The sequence below is a fragment of the Carassius gibelio genome, chromosome A5, assembly GCF_023724105.1.
Source record: "Carassius gibelio isolate Cgi1373 ecotype wild population from Czech Republic chromosome A5, carGib1.2-hapl.c, whole genome shotgun sequence".
Lineage (NCBI taxonomy): Eukaryota > Metazoa > Chordata > Actinopteri > Cypriniformes > Cyprinidae > Carassius > Carassius gibelio.
Genome location: NC_068375.1, coordinates 23,768,888 through 23,785,886, shown reverse-complemented (window position 1 = coordinate 23,785,886; position 16,999 = coordinate 23,768,888). Strand labels below are relative to the sequence as shown.

General features: G+C 38.0%; 1 protein-coding gene across 1 annotated transcript in view; it reads right to left on the bottom strand.

Annotated features, from left to right (window-relative positions):
* Positions 1–16,142, bottom strand: part of efnb1 (ephrin-B1) — a 33,494-nt gene extending 17,352 nt beyond the window's left edge. Inside the window, exons 1-2 of the mRNA XM_052592665.1 lie at positions 15,093–16,142; positions 663–940 (exon numbers count right to left, since the gene is read on the bottom strand). Coding sequence (XP_052448625.1) covers positions 663–940; positions 15,093–15,211 — 397 coding nt within the window. The 5' untranslated portion in view covers positions 15,212–16,142. The remainder of the gene's footprint in view (positions 1–662; positions 941–15,092) is intronic.
* Between the last annotated feature and the right edge of the window lie 857 nt (positions 16,143–16,999).

Genomic DNA, 16,999 nt, shown 5'->3' with positions numbered 1-16,999 from the left:
CGAAAAAGCAAAACGAATATCGGATACAATGTCGCACTGGAATAAGACAATAGATTTCTATGGATGCTTCCACATAGACCTCGAGCATTCGCACACTGAAAATACAAATGTATTTTCCCGAATCAGTCTGACGAATCTTTTCAGTTTCGCAAAGCAAAAACACGGGCCGTCCAATAAAGTTTAAAGTGGGTAAGCAAATATATAAATAATGGCATACATTTTTAAGTCTAACTTGATGCTAAATGTACTTCTAATTATATATATTAAAAAAGATTATAAATTGTTTATATTTTAAATTGTTTCTGGTGTAGAAACTTGTATCTTAATTTAATGCTGTTACTTACGTGTCGGATGATGTTAAATCATCAAGATACATATCTAAGGAAAACTGCATTGTTGTTCGTGCCACCAAGCGCGCAGCAAGGAGAAAAAGCAAGGTGAACAGAAGGCGAACAATCGTTTCGCATTAGATGTGAAAGCAACGTTCGTCTGCGATTCGCCTTGCTTTTTCGCATCGTGCTCAGTGTGCAAAGGCCTTTATGGTAGATACTGCAATCTTACAATTCAAAGTACTGAAATTTTTCCAAATATGTTATAATAGTGAAAAATGTGTTCCCAAAAGAAGTTGTTAGACAGATACAAGAAAAGCTGGAGTTACTTACAGGTGATGTAATAGTTTGCCATGCGTTTGAATTCAAGTCCCATGTAGTTTGGACTGAACTCCTGGAACTTGATGGTGAATTTGATGTCTTTCTCTGGTTTGTTGCAGTTCACCAGCACATTGGGGTCCAGTATGGTGCTGCAGGATTCTGCCTGCTCTTTCTTCACCAGGTAGAGTTTATAAAACTCATACGGTCTTCCCATATCCCCTTTGGGGCAGATAATGTCCAGTTTGTCACCGATTTCCGGGTAGATCACCAAGCCCTTCCCAGACACAAACCTGCAATACAAAGCACACAAAGTTACAATAAATCACGAACACATTTATACAATCCTCTCTGATGCTGATTCTTGGTAGAATCTGCATCTCTGTGGACCCCGCGATCGTGAGAGGAAAAACATAGGGTTCAAATAGCCCTCCAGACTGCCAAGATCCTCCACAAAATGCTCCAGAGGGACTATCGCCGTTCCTTTTTTCTTTTAATAACACATTTCAAAATATGAATCAATTTCCAAATATTAAAGAAAGAAAGCAACAGAAGAGCAGAGTCAGAAATGAGCTGGACGGAGATGGAGCTGTATCTGCTCACTATGATTTATTGGACAGGGAATTCGAAGCATCTCGTTTAATTTATTGGAGTTTTATAATTTATTGTTCATGTGTTGATCCACACTCCTCACACAGTCAGGGAGTATATGATTCATTCTCAGACTTTAGAAAGTTTGCGCGCACACATCAATATGTGTCTGTAAGGAGAGATGATTGCAACACAGTCCTTTACACATTTTACTGCTAACCGCACACAAAGGAACAAATACAAACATGCAGACACAGACATGCCCTAAAACTACATAGACATAAACACATACACGAAAATCCCCTAGATCTACAAACAACATATAAACAGACAAAAAGACACACACACCCGTTAATCAAAAAGACATGAACTCATACTAAATAATGCCAAGTAAATATACAAAGCCTTTAAATAAAAAACACATCAGTGGAGTGCAGGAGAACTTGCATTTCCCTGATATATGGTCCTGATCAAACTCAAATATTGTCTCTTGTATAATGTAATTCTGCTGGTTATTTCTGCTCTCATGCACACGCTCCTCGCTGCAGGCTGTTCGCTGGTTTAACACACATAAGAGCTTATAAAACATCTTCACAGATGGATTAACAACAAAAAGCTTTTACTGGGGCACATACTTTTGTCTATTTGACAAAACATGCTGTAAGTGCGTTCACGGGGATATGTCTGTGTCTGGGGCGTGTACAGGATTGTGAAATCTAATTAGGACTGAGTGATTACAGCTAACGAGAAACACAATTATGTTCTCAATGAGAAGAAGGGAAACAATGAGAACAGATAGACTCATATAAACAAGGACACACACACACACACACACTGCAGTTATGATAGCTTACAGTTCTCTCATTGAAAATAGAAGAAAGGAAATGCATCAACAACTAAAAAAAAAAAAAGTTAATTAAGTACAAACCAAAGCAAACACTAAGTGGCATGTAAATTCAGGAATTTCAGAAAAGCGATTAACATGTCAGTGGAGATGCACAATGTATCTGTACCACATCAGTTATCGACCAACACTAGAGATATTTTAATTTACAGGTAAAGTTTATATTGCACAGACAATTGCAAATGTTTTAGGTCAGCATGTTTTTTTTTTTTTTTTTTTTACAGAAAAAAAGAAAGTACTGAACAATTTAGTAATTTACTAAAAGAAATTAATATTTCCATTCAACAAGGGTGCATTAAGTTGATCAACAGTGACAGACATATACAATGTTACAAAAGATTTCGGTTTCAAATAAATGCTTTTTAAAATGTATATTTATCAAAGAATGTTACTTTTACATTTTAAATTACATTATTACTCTTTTTACTGTATTTCTGTCAAATATACGAAAAATTTGGGGGAAATTTTTGTTTTCTGTCAGGTAAATTGAAAATAAAAAAAAACCCATGAAAAAAGATTTTCTTTTTATATTCTTTCTATTATTATAGATGTAGTGAACCATGCCAGAAAGACTGAACTTGACACCAAACTGAGTTTAACAAGACACAATAATGATCATCTGGACTGAGTGACATATTAAATCATGACACAGATACGAATGTTTATCATATTGTGAGGTATCAGGTGATACCCAGCTCAGAGATGAACGATTTTAATGTTGTAGCACTTCATAAAAGCAGATATCTGAGGCATCGATGTGCAGAACTAGAGAATCTCTGTGTGTGTGTGCGTTAGAGAATAAGAGATTTGCATGACTTAAGGAGTTTTTGCAGGGTTAAACTCTTTGTATGACATTTGCCTCCTCTGTCTGCGGCCTCTTCTCTGTTCTTTTCCATTCCTTTCTTTTATACTTCTGTTTCTAGATCTCTTTTTATCCCTCTCTTTTTTTTCCCCATCAATGAAGATGTCAAACTCGTGCCCTTCCTCTGACGGCCGGCTATGACTGAACAAATCAGAAACAGAAAGATAAAGCGAGCGAGGAGGAGGAAGAATCTGACCTCCTCAACTCTGAAGAAAAGACTTCATCACTTCCTGTCAAATCAGCAGCTGCTGCAGACAGAGAATTTCAGAAGCAGGACCTGAGAGGGATTGTTTACGAATGTGTGTGTGTGTTGGAAGCTCAAAGAGGTTCAATAACAGGCAGTGCACTCCCTAAAACACACAGGGCTGATTCTGAGAAGATCTCACCAGCAAATTTGGAAACATTTAGTCAACCAATTCCTGTAGTAAAGGAGTTATTATTATTATTGAGGAAATGTACTCTTAAGTGTTTTACTCTGTGTGATTAATTAATGTAAATATAAAAAATAAATATATTAAAACTAAATATTCAAGGAACATAGTCAGAAGAATAACAAAATTCTAGAGCGACAAAGATAATAAACAAACACCATAAAAAGTTAAAAAGTGAATTAAATCAGCAGCACATTAGAGAGTGGGGGAGATGTCTTAATTCAAATTGTAAATGTAATTATCTACACACAGACACACACACATACACACACACACTTCAGATTCGGTGCACTGTGTGAAACAGAGTTAGACCCACATGCTTGCATGCACACACACACACACACACACACACTCAATAAGAGGCCTCCTCGCTTTTTAAACAAGTGAACACGGGATTAGACCAGGACTGAATGGCACCAATTAAATACTGAATACAGCAGCCATGCAAATCAGCCTCATTCAAGAGGGGGAGAGAGAGAGAGAGAGAGAGAGAGAGAGAGAGGGACATAGACACAGACACCTCTTAACACACAAGCGACTACATTCTGAGAAGGGGCTGTAATCACATCTTGGCAATCTGACCTCCACAATGGATCAACAACGGCGGCTCATATACACAATACACATACCTTATATTTAAAGTTTAAAGTCTGGAAAGTTATGTTTTATTTTTGGTGTGTATTAACATATCCGAGTGTAAAATGTAGTGACCTATCTCTCATTATAGAGACGCACACACACACTCAGCGTGGAGATGCCGGGTGTATGTATAGAGTGTGGTGGTCATGTGATTGTCCACTCTCAAGGCAGAGCTCCTACAAGTGGCTCTTTGTCTGCGAGAGAGAGAGAAAGAGAGATAGAGCGCGCGACAGCTTACACATATCCCACTCACAATAACAACTGCACACAAACTCACACACTCAAAAAACACAGAGCCTTGGGCATCTTGTTGAGAATGAGAGAAATGAGTGAATGGAGTCTAAGAGAGAGCCCCCCCCCCCAATCCTCATTAATTCTCTCATACACACACACATACACACACACACACACACACACACTCTGGATAAACTTATTGAATTTTTAGATTGAGAAAATACATGTTCTTTTTTTTTTTTTCAATTTGAAGTTATGTCAGATTTAGCTCACTTTTGGGGACAAATTAGTCCTAAAATATAGCTAAACCAAAACCTACCACCAAAAAAGAAAAAAAGATAAATTTGACTTTTACTGATTTGTTTTTAGAAAGTCTTTACTTAATTTAACACAGCTAAAAGTTCAACTGAAAGTTAATTTCTTGCAAGAAATCCTAATCTAAATACATATGTGAATCCTTTTATATCCTAATCTGATAGAAACACAATGCTAGCAAAGGGGATTTCTGGGATTTTAGTCAACAGGCAATCATGCACCAGGTTTTATCAGAGTCTGCCTTGGAGGAATATGCTAACACTCCATCACACAATCAGACAAAAGTACATTCTTTCACTGGATTTGTTTCCTGCTCTCCTCTTCAATGTCTTTAGCTGCTGTTTTCCGCTCATATTACTTTCACCAGTTCAAAGAGCCTAGAGGTTAGAGGTCAAGCTAAACTTCCCTACTGAACTGTGAAGATCTGCAGATACATCATGTGAACAGACAGAATTCACAAGAACTCTTCCACTTCACTGTTTATGGGTGTCATAACATTTCCATTCGCCCATTGCCTTGATGTTATGGGTGGAAATCACCGGGGAGCCCGCAAAAGAATAACAAAACTATTTTTAGTTTGCAATGTAGTGTATTCTGCATTCATGTAGTTTTGATGATGATACACTTGAAATATTGTGACTATACGAGTTTCTTGTGACATCTGATAGTTTCCCATCAGGCTTACAGGAGGACATCTGTATGACAGGACAGGTCTTCCTGTAGTGCCAGAAGATCTCTTAGATCTGTTCAGCTCTGAAACAACTTGAGCCAATGTAGAGTTTCTTACCTCCAAATTCACATGAGAGAAAATACAATTCATTGTACAATTATACCAACTTTACAGAAACTGTTCAATTTGCTACATACCGAATAATAATAATATGTAGCTGTTAAATATTATGAAAAACAAGTATTGCTGTGCTATACTGTATTACTCAATGGGTAAATAACTACAAGCCAGAACACTACACATTTTACAAGAGCATTTTAATTAATTATATATGTGTTAAATAAAATTATTGTGTGGATGGCAACAACCAGGTTTCAAAAAATAACAACTGAATACTAATAACACGAATATAACAGCAAAAGAGTACTGATTTAATTAATAACAGTATTCATAACCAACTTTAAGAGTCTTCACCTGAGCTCCTAATGCAATGGCACACTGGTAACAGTTGCTATGGTAGACAGTATATACATTTAGGGTGTAAAGGGGGGAAACCGCAGCCAGAAATGCTCATATTTACTCTGTCTCTTCTCTCTCTGTCAAAGTCTGTCTCTCTCTTTCACACACACACACACATACTCACACACACATTGTGTTTGTCTGAGTGTGAGATGAAAGATATGAATTCTTCCAGAGCTCCTCCAGGATAACACCGTTAAACATACACACACACACCGAGTATAATATCCAAGCTCTTAATGTGTGTATGCGTGTGTGTGTGTGTGTGTGCGAGTCACAGGTCACAGTGATGCAGAAACAGTTTCAGTGTCTGTGTGTGTTTCTTTCTCACCGAATCTCACATTACAGAGCAATTAAAGCAAATGCAAACACACACACACACACACACACACACAAACAGGTTATACTTGGCTGACAGCTCACTCTGAATTGCCTGGGAGGAAACAGCAGAAGAAATCAAACACACACACACACACACACACAGGGAAGAAATTGTCATTTTTCTAATAGCAATGTCAACACATATGAAGTTATCTGTGACTTGATTGATATTTATACCTATGAGAAATGTAATAGGAGTGATAGAGAGACTCTTGGGAACCAAAACCTATAAGAGAAGAATGACAAGTTGTCATTAGACACTAAACAACTCCATCATCACACTAAGTGTGTGTGTGTGTGTGTGTGTGTGTGTGTGTGTTTCAGCATGTCTGTCATGGTAATGTGGACTAGAATAAGTGTATGCACCTTCTTCTTGCCTAATTTTACACAGAAACTTAACACCTTACATGTCGGTTTCACTATATTAGTGAGGACTTTTCAAACTTATTTAGCTGTATTTTGCTGTATCAATCAACACTGTATGTTTAATTGTGAAAGCTAATTTCCTCTATTTTTATATGGAGTTTTTTTAAGGTCCACAAAGTTCAAATCTTTAAGAATAAAATCATTTATTAGCACTGTTAAATGTAATATTTGCCCCCAATATTGTCAATCAATATTGTCCTTTTATCAGTTATTGCATTGGTCATAATATAAAAATACATTATTCATTTAGAAGTATCAGACAGAATTATAATACTTTGTGGTGATATTTGCCAAACTCAATTTACTGTCGATGTCAGCAGATTTAAAGGAAAACATGATTTCTGAGTCCACTTTTCAACAGGTTTCACTGCATTTTCAAAATATAGGCCTCACAAGCACAGCTAAACCTGTTAACACACACAGATGAACAAACTCTCTTGTTTGCTTATGTTTTATGAATTCGCCGTGTGTATGTGTGTGCATCGAGTGTGTTTTCAGCATTGTTTTATAATTCGATTTTCCATTTGTTCTGTCCAGCTGCAGGCAGAGATCCCTGTCTCACCAATAATGGCTCTAAACTCCTTCTCCCCTCCATTTTAAATAATAATGAGCCTTTAAAATGGCTGATTCAGACGTTTCCCCAAAAGCAGCTTTCCACAGCTCCAAGACCAGTAAACAGCTTTCAGCCTGATCTATCTGTGGGCGTCCTGAGCCTGATATTTGTGTGTTTTCAACCAAACCTAAGATCAGTGATCTCCCGGTGTGCGTTCAGGAGTACGTTTTCGAATGGCAGCTAACCCTAAGCAACTTAAAACCGTTGCGTGAGAGATCTGCTCTCAGGTCAGCCGGAGCTAATAAAGGTTATTGTGATTAGAAACTGCATGCAGAGAGCACTGAGCTCAGATCAGCTGGAGATGAAAGCAGGCTGGAGACTTCAGCTTCTCTGATGCTTTACAGCAGCATTTAGCTGACTGAAAGCGTGACCATTTCTCCGGACACACACACACACACACACACACACACATACACACACGCAGGCAAGGAATGATGGGTTTAGTGAGCATGATGGTCTGAGCTGTCGACTGGAAAGTGGATAAAAAGGACGGAGGAGCTTTGAACTCTAAAAGGGTGTGACTAATGGCCCGCTCTATGTGTGTGTATGAGTATATAACAGAATTAAACAGGCTGCTAAACTTGCAGTGACTCTTTGTTTTCATTTGTTTGTATATATATATATATATATATATATATATATATATATATATATATATATATATATATATATATATATATATATATATATATATATATATATATATATATATATATATATATATATATATATATATACACACATATATATATATACACATATATATATACACATATATATATATATATATATATATATATATATATATATATATCCATAATATGCTAGTGTGTACTGTCTCACAAAGTCAAAAGGTAAAGCAAACATGAGAGTGTGAATGTACACACAGAGAAGTGAAGGAACCAACAGATCGCAAACTTCTCCTTACAGAACGCTAATCATTTCCCACCTCACACCCTTGTGTTTGTTGTGTGTGTGACATACTCAAGTCACTTTGCAGGGAAGGTTGCAGCTGTTTTACAAAGGGAAGAGTGTATGTGTGTCGTTACGGAGAGACACATTAGGGTCAGATCTTAATCGTGATGATACAGTGCTCTATCCCCTCTTTAAAAAGAAGGACAGAGAAACTGATGTTTAACATCTCGGGTTTGTTTTTGGACATTTTTGAGTCTAGGAATTTGCATAATGGCTGATCATAAGAAGGATAGGGGAAACTGCCGTGAGCCAGGAATCCAGCCCAACTGTAATGATACATACAAGCATCCACCCTGAACCACAGCACTAGTGACTTCTATCCTGCAGCTGACTCTATCCTATCTGACTCTTGTCACATTCTAAGCAAACTTAATGTATTATTATGTATTTGTATAAGGTAGGCTAAAATAAAATACTACTTCAAATAGTCAGGAAAAATAAATGTGCAGCTGCAATAATTTGATCCCCCCATAATCATCATGAAAGTGCATGTGATTCGTGCACTATATTTCACACAACGGCTTTGTGGCAGGGACAAAGGGAAAAAGACAAATTATTGGTTCTCAAATCTCATTCGAAAAGATACCTTCAAAAAAACTTGGTGTGTCTTCAGGCAGGACATTTTGAATGGTTAACTGTGTGAAAGATATTTAAGTGCTTTGGTGGAGGGGAGATTTTTCAAGGAAAACGGACTTAAATTTCCTCAAACAATGCTATCATATTGCTTCAGAAGACATGAGTAAAAAGGACTACTTTCCTTGAATTGTTCTTTTGCCCCTACTGGAGCCAGACAGTAAGAATCTGTAAAAAATCAATAAGAAGTTTGCAGTTTGGACATTCTAGGATACAAAAACATAATGTGTTCAACAGAAGACTTAAAATCTTATAAGTTTGGAATGACATGGAGGTGAGTAAATGATGTCTGAATTTTCACAGTAACTCTAGAAGTTAAGGCCTTGGGTAAAGTAATCAAATCCTCTCAAAATGAGTTGAAAAGATGCAATAGTGTCATTTTGTGGTACAAGATAAATACAGGACAAAGAAGAAAGTATAGTCCCTGATAGCACATCCCGGAGACGTCTATTTGACATTTACATCTGTACATCTGTATTTTCATCTGCAATATTAGCAGAGGGTGCTTCCTATCAATTATTAGGTGTCTTTAAGGTGTTTATGATTTAGTATGTTTGTAAAACTGACGTCTAAAAGATGTCTATCAGATGTTTGTACACAACAGATACTTTCCAGATGAAGCGATCTTTAACAGACACCTTGCAGATGTACGTGTGCTTTTTGGGGTGGGACTGTTTACAAAACTTTTTGGCTGTTTACAAAAAAAAAAAACACTGCGGTGCTATCATGATATAACAATGTTATCAGATGGCATTACTTTGAAACTCTGATTTATATCAGCGCAGTGAATGTTTAGCCATGGAAGCCACCTTAAAGAGATTCAACCAAAACTACAAATTCTGTCATCATTTACTCAACCTCGTGTTATTAGAGTTTGGTTACTGTTCAATTACTGACTTCTAGACTCTAGAAAAAAGAAAGAAAAAAAATCTTAAATATATTTTACGTTTCGCAGAAGAAAGAATGTCATTCAAGCTTGTAATGACATGAGGGGGAGTATATGATGACAAAAAAAATGTATTTTGGCATCAACTGTCCGTTTAAAGAATTAGCAGACGTTACTGAGATCCCCCAAAAAGCCTGTGTTTACATGTCTACCTAGTTATCTAAACATGTGCATGGCGGCACAGACTTCTACTATTTATAAATAAAGCCAATTATAATTACAGCAGTCTAACCATAACCCAAACCCCTAACAGAGACATGTTAGCCTTTTTACAGTTACAAAAATTTTGTTACATAACATACATTACAGTCACATAAGTAATTACTTAGTTATGAATGATTTTGACCTCTGAGGATTTACTGGGCCTACCCCAAAGGAGGCTTTGTCAAAATTTTGCTAACTTCTGGGGACAATTTTGTCCCCAAAGAACAACTAAGAAAACAACCCACCCACCCCCCAGCAGCTGCCACTGTTCCTCTTCCGTCGTGTGCTCCAACAGAGCCTCCAACTACAAACATTACCGTCCTTAAAACAACACGGGCGCTGGGCTCGGAGCGCGTCTGTGCGTGTGAGAGCCGTTGGAGGAGGCTGTGAGAGCCCAGCGGTCATGCTTGGTCAGGGACAGACAATGTGCGTTTGTTACTTAAGCACTGTTGTTAATGAAGCCCTCCCCATGCGTGCACGCACACACACATGGATGTACAATAAAAATTTGGTTCCATGCCAACTCCTCTCACTTTCTCTCTCTGTGTTATATAACGACTTTAACGGTTTTAAGTTGCAAACTGAATCCCCATTAAAATGTACATACTTTATGGACATCACATAGTAAGGCTCAGGATATAACATTTATAGATCACAACTCACACACACACACACGCTGACAAACATCCACAACACCGTGAAATGCTATCAACATTGGAACAAAAGCCACATCACACAAACTTCAGAGAGGAACAGGTCTGTTGTGGAAATGCCTGGCTGAGACAGAGGGAAGTGTGTTTGTGTGTGAGTCTGCATGAGTCCGCTCTTGCTGTTCAACATATTGAAACTCTGACAGAGTTAATCTCCTCACTGTCAACTCCTATTATAACACCACTGAACATGACATACACACACACTTACTCATGCATACACAAAACACGCAGACACACTCGTAAATGCACACAGACACATGACCGAAAGTGACACTGCTGTGGATGACTGAATATATGCCTAAACATGTCCTAAATGCTGCCGAACAGTTACACAGGCATATGTGGAAATCCGTAACTTTGATCGCAGTTGAGACCGACATGATCCCTGTGCAGGCCAAAGGCCGTTAATGTCTTTTCTTGTCATCATAATAAGATTCTTCAGTCCCAAAAAACAGCTTTTGGAAATTTCTACATTCACGAGACGCAGCAAATCAGAGCATGTTTTTGCAACAGGTTGGAGCCTCTCAGAGGGATGCAGGTTTAAGTCTGGCCTCCATAAATAGGTCTATTTTACACTTTCCTGTAATTCTGTTTTACTCCTTTATTATTTTTTAATAATCCAATGCCAACTGCTTGAAAATTCTGTCCTTTTTACTAAAACTCAAATAAATTCTCTATATGAAACTATATGAATTTCTTTCATCTGTGGAACATTAACCATATTTTGTGGAGTTTTGTCAGTGGGATTCAAAACAACACTTTTTTATGGAATACCCTCAACAGAAATAAAATAAAATTTTCAGACAATTTGTGTTGGATTTTAATTTTTACATTTTACATTTTTGGAAAAAAGTGTTCATGAGCTGAACAGGATATTTTACTGCTTTTTTTAGACGGCTATGTCTGCACATAGAAGTTGCTGAACAAGGCTAATTGTGCACCAGAAAGTGTTGGGTAAATGAACAAACGTGTAGGCTTAAATACACACTCACACACACACACATACGTAAAACACTTCAGTAGCATTTTTGAGCTAATGAGAGACAGATTTCCAATTAGCTCCTCATCTCCTCCCTTAGCACTGGATAATGGCCAAAACACACGGGCACATTCATACATATATCATGGACTCCCTCTTACTTTGTTCTTAAATAATCCAAAAAGCCAAAAGAAATGTTGTTCATTTGCAGTCGTTTATCAGAAAATTGTTTCTTAACAGCTAGAGTGTTTTCTTGATAAGAGTGGCTGCCAAGAATTTGAATGTAGTAAAATTATATTAATTTGTAACTAGAAGAATTTAATGACGTACGCTGGGAAGGAAAGCGAGTCCTCATTTTGTTGTTTGTGTGTGTTTGATTAGCTGTATAGTATGAGATACATTAAGGGAATAAGATATAACCTGAAATCTCTTGCCTCAATGTGATAATTGTCCCAATGATTAGCTACTTTATTCTCTCTGTCTGTCGCTCTCTCTCTCTATTCCCAGCAGATCCCACTTCTCTTTTCTTCCCTCAAGGCAGACGAAGGGAGGGGAGGGGTGTCGCTTTTTACATTTTCTCAGTCCAAATTATAGCTGTGAACTATGCAGAGAGGAACAGAATTATACATCTGAAACCAGCGGTAAGTCTGTGCGTGAGCGCGTATGTGTAGTTGTGTCTAGAAGTAATTAAATTTACATAATTGTGTCAACAGAATAAATCATTGAAGCTCTTGTTCCACCAAATGTTTCTTCAAGAGAAAACGCAGGGGTAGCTTCGGCATTGAGTCAATTTAGCGTTTTGCTGATATAAATATCAGACTGCTGAGGGGTGGAGAACGCAGCCGGAGTTTTTCTAATTTTACACTCCTTCAATTATATTTTGCATTCAGTCTGAGAGAAGTCTGACCTAAAACACAAATGGCACATTATTATGGGTAAGAGAGCCGTGTGTGTGTGTGTGTGTGTGTACGATGGCCTCACTGGTAAGAGGTTTAAAGTGTGACTTGGACTTAAGGGTGGTGGATGCTCCCATATGTCCGTTTGCAGGGATAGAGCGCAAAGAGTATGTTTGCCCGAGGCCCATATGTCTTTATGAGAGTGCTTAGGATTATATTTGCGTTCAACTACCAATTCATCTGAGTACATCGAGTTAACTGCTCTGTTTTACTGAGGCTGAGATATGCGGACGTGCCTCTCGTTTCATTCAAAAACGTTCACTAACAAACGATTCTGATATTATTTCACTTGACTTCATGCGCTGTTTCAAATTCTCTTCCTCTCAATCTTTAGTGAGGGTCTCTGAACCTTTGACCGAGCAACACACACATGCTCGTGCACAGGTGCATACACACACACACACAAAGTCTGTGAGTAAATAAACATTTAGTACATAAAACAACATGCAGCAACTGTGGTGAAACAGAGCAGGCCCGTTTGAGCATCTGCTGTGCCGTGGAGCTCAAAGCTGTTTGAATGAGTAAAACAATCCACACACAGAGGGGCTCCAGCAACTGATCTGAAATCTTCTCGCAGGACCAGAAGGTTTTTAAGATCTCTCTAACGGGTTTAACTCCTACATACAATTACAAATGTATAGGCCTATTATTAAAATAATAATAATAATAATACTAAACTCCAAACATGAATTTTACATATTTTTAATCTTGGCCCAAGTGCTTTGTATGTAAGAAAATTATTATTTTTCAACATGCATAAAAGCATTAAGTTGCAAGTTATAAATAAATGGGAAAAATATTTATTTAAATGGGCTGCATTAAATACATTTTAGTAAAACTTTAATAAGTTAAATAACTTTAAAAAAAGTCCATTAAAACTTAGTACAGTGCTTAAAAAGATATCAATATAATTGGTTTATACATCTTTCATCAAATTTCTAAGTTTCTGAGTGTATATTAACTAAATATCAGTTAAGCATTCTATAATGTAATAATGTTTAACTATATTAAAGTTGTTAAGTGTTACACAATTTCTAGACAGCTATTTTATTTTCCCCTTCTTTCGTTCCTTACTCAGTTTATGCATGCAAACAATAAAAATGAAAAAAAGAAAAATAAATAGTAAACGTATGTTCATTTGTAATTTACAGTGCGGTTTTAGTTTTAAAAGCACAATTTATGTTTTCGCTTCGCCCCTTGGGTTCTCACATGCTAAAGTTTTCAAGTTATTTTACAAGGCCATATTGCTCATCTTTTATGAGGCCAACCAAGAGACTCCTCAATTAAAATATTCTCCCAAAGATAAAAAACATGTGCACTATTTCTGTCTCCCATGTGTACGGTCATAACTCAGCGACTGAGTCTCAAAACCCTTTGAGCTGCAAACCAAGATGAGCTTATGATGCCCAAAATGCTGTCTATATGACCACCCCATCCCAAACCCCAAAAAAAGCTGTCTAGCTGATAGGAAGCTCATTATGTTTTGAGAGACAAATAAATGCTCCAAACTAAATTCAAAATAACAAATCATTATGTTAGTCAACTAACAAAACAATATAAAATCCACTTTTGGTTACGACATACATTGAGTTAAAAAAAAAGTAAATCATGACTTCTTTTACGAATGCAGACTTAAACAATAAGCTTTCTTTAGTAGCCTATGTTGAGTCGAGCTTCAGTGGCGTCTCGAGCCATTATTCAGGTCAAGTAAACATGCTGGACTCTCCCTTGAACGTTTTATGAGCAGCAATCAGGGAGATTTTATGAGCTTCTAGGAAAAAACTGCTTAATAACCTATTAGCTCTCTCGACATAACTCTGATTTGATCAATATGATATTCGCAAAGAGCCACCGGGCCGACGGGATCCCGCAGGCCGGTGGCGGAGAGTCAGATCGCCTCTCAAGGGAAAACAAGAAAAGCTGGACACGCCGAGAGACAGAGTGAGCTTCGTGCTAAAAACATAGTGCAACAGTAGCAGATCTGCCTATTTCTAATTTTTTAAGTATGTTACGGAGAAATTAGGGCCGCGTCAAGGCCACACGTCAGATTTATGAAGCCGAATGCGCAGCAGCCAAGAGATTCTTAAAAATTACGATATTTCCCATAAACATTTAACGAAGTTGTACTAGCAGTAGAGTTCCCGAATCCCCGCTCAACAAGGGGTTTTGAGTTGATGAGAAGCGGCGGTGGAGTAACGTTATGACAGCTGTGCGTTAGATCCCCGAGAGCGCGCGCGCTTGCACGGTCACTTCAGCCTCGAGCTCAACGAGAGCTTCATGTCATCATGACGGAGAACGAGTCGAGATACGAGTAGCGGAGATATTCAAACCGGACTGCTCAAACTGTATGTCTATTTCATAAAGAAATTATAAGTCAAACTATTAATACGAGACTGTAGGAACACGTCACGCTCTTTCTAGGGGATTTTATTAAACACGCGCTCGTGCACTTACTTGGGATTTTGTGAATTCCACACGACAGACTCCAGTGATTTGGCTGCGGGTAACGTGTATCTGCACATGACTGTCAGAATCCAGAGGTAATATTTCCACGAACAGTCACTTCCAGCCATCTTCCACGCTTCTCGGAGAGACACAAGCCAGCCAGAAGATAAGATCCTATCGATCGACTGTACTCCAGGTTACCGAAGCACATGCAACAGACTCAGTTATGCGTCCAGGCGGAGGGGCTCCATGGCTCAACTTCCAAATCCAATGTTTCTAGTGTTGCCTTGGAGGAAAAAAAGGTGTCGCACAACGTTGCACAGGAGGCTTCTCCTACAACGTTTCTCTGTTACAGAAATCGATGCTACCTTTCACTTAGGTAAACGGTAGCGCGTGACTGTTTTATTGTACTCATCTATTAATTGAGCTAGTAGCCTTACAAAAGGTCAAATCACGCCAGATAGGAGGTAAGTGACACGCACACAGGTATAAGGACCATCGATCCCGTGTTGGGGTTCAGGTTGGTGCACAAATCCGGTCCTATCATGTGTCTGATTTAAAATAGACTCCTTTCGCTTTTTATCCCAAATCATAGAGATGCGCTTTAAATATGCAACAGTTTTGTCCGAGATTTATCGACCTATATCCATGTTCAAAGTGTCCTGGAACAAAGCTTAACTGTCAGTCACAGGACTGCCAAAAATGTCTGTCCAGTTCCATTAGGATTTTCCTGCAAAAAGAACCACGAAAAGTAAACTCCCGAGTTTGTCTGCTTCTCACATTGTATGATCTGTCGTTTTAGCACACGCTGGTAAACGGGATAGCAGCTACTGTCCGCTCCTGGCTCGCGTGCCGAAAGGTGCACAGTTTCGTCTCGAGGGTATAAACCGATGGGGAAACTCCAGCAGTTTGTCGCTTCCTCTGCGATTAATGACGCGTCTTTTTTAGCCTTGGATCTTGTTCGGAGTTGTTCCGCGCTCAGCCGTGGATCCGGTGCGTCCGCAGTCAGTCCCGCACACCGTTCACAGCGCAGTGACTCGCGATCCATCACCTCCACTCCCACCGAGCTGCTAAATCCCGCCCTATTCCGAAACGGACCAATCAAAGCGCACGTTTAGGGCGAAGTCGCAACATGGTGTCCCTCTCTGTACAACGAGTTTCAGAGAAGTTCAGCTGGGAGACTAATGCATTTACAAAAACCTATAGTGAGTCTTGACTCTCTTGTTGAAGTTGAGACGTGCAGAGGGGTTTAAGATACTAACTATCTTTAATTTGTTTACAGACTAAGTTATGCCGCAAGTTAGTTTTTCCCCTAGACAGCGTGTAACTGAGCGGACTGCTTGTTACTATGGCTACTGCGTACGTTTATCCCTTAGGTTGTATTTTTGTTTCCCCTCTCGGTTAGCTTGTAATTTTCTGGAGTCATTTTCAGGAGTCATTTGAATACGTAAGTCTGTTTTATATTCACAACGCATCACGGCTTACAGCTGAAAACACGGTTCTTCACCGTAAAAGCGTTTAATAACAGATTTAGGATCATTATCCCAAAGACATCCAAGAGAGTGACACTAATGATATTTGATGGTCAAACAAAGATAACGCTAATCCTTTCAGTAGACAACACCGCTCCCTATCGGCTGTAAATATATATATATATATATATATATATATATATATATATATATATATATATATATATATATATATATATATATATATATATATATATATATATATATATACATTTCAAACCATAAATTATAGTTTTTGTTGTTATTTAGGCTAGCTTTATTTGTTGTTGTTTTAGTACATCATTAGCCTAATATAATATTCAATATACTGTAGAACAAACAGTGACATTAAAATATGACGTGAATCAAAATTGACCTAGTTTAAATCTTAATAATTTCAGTTGT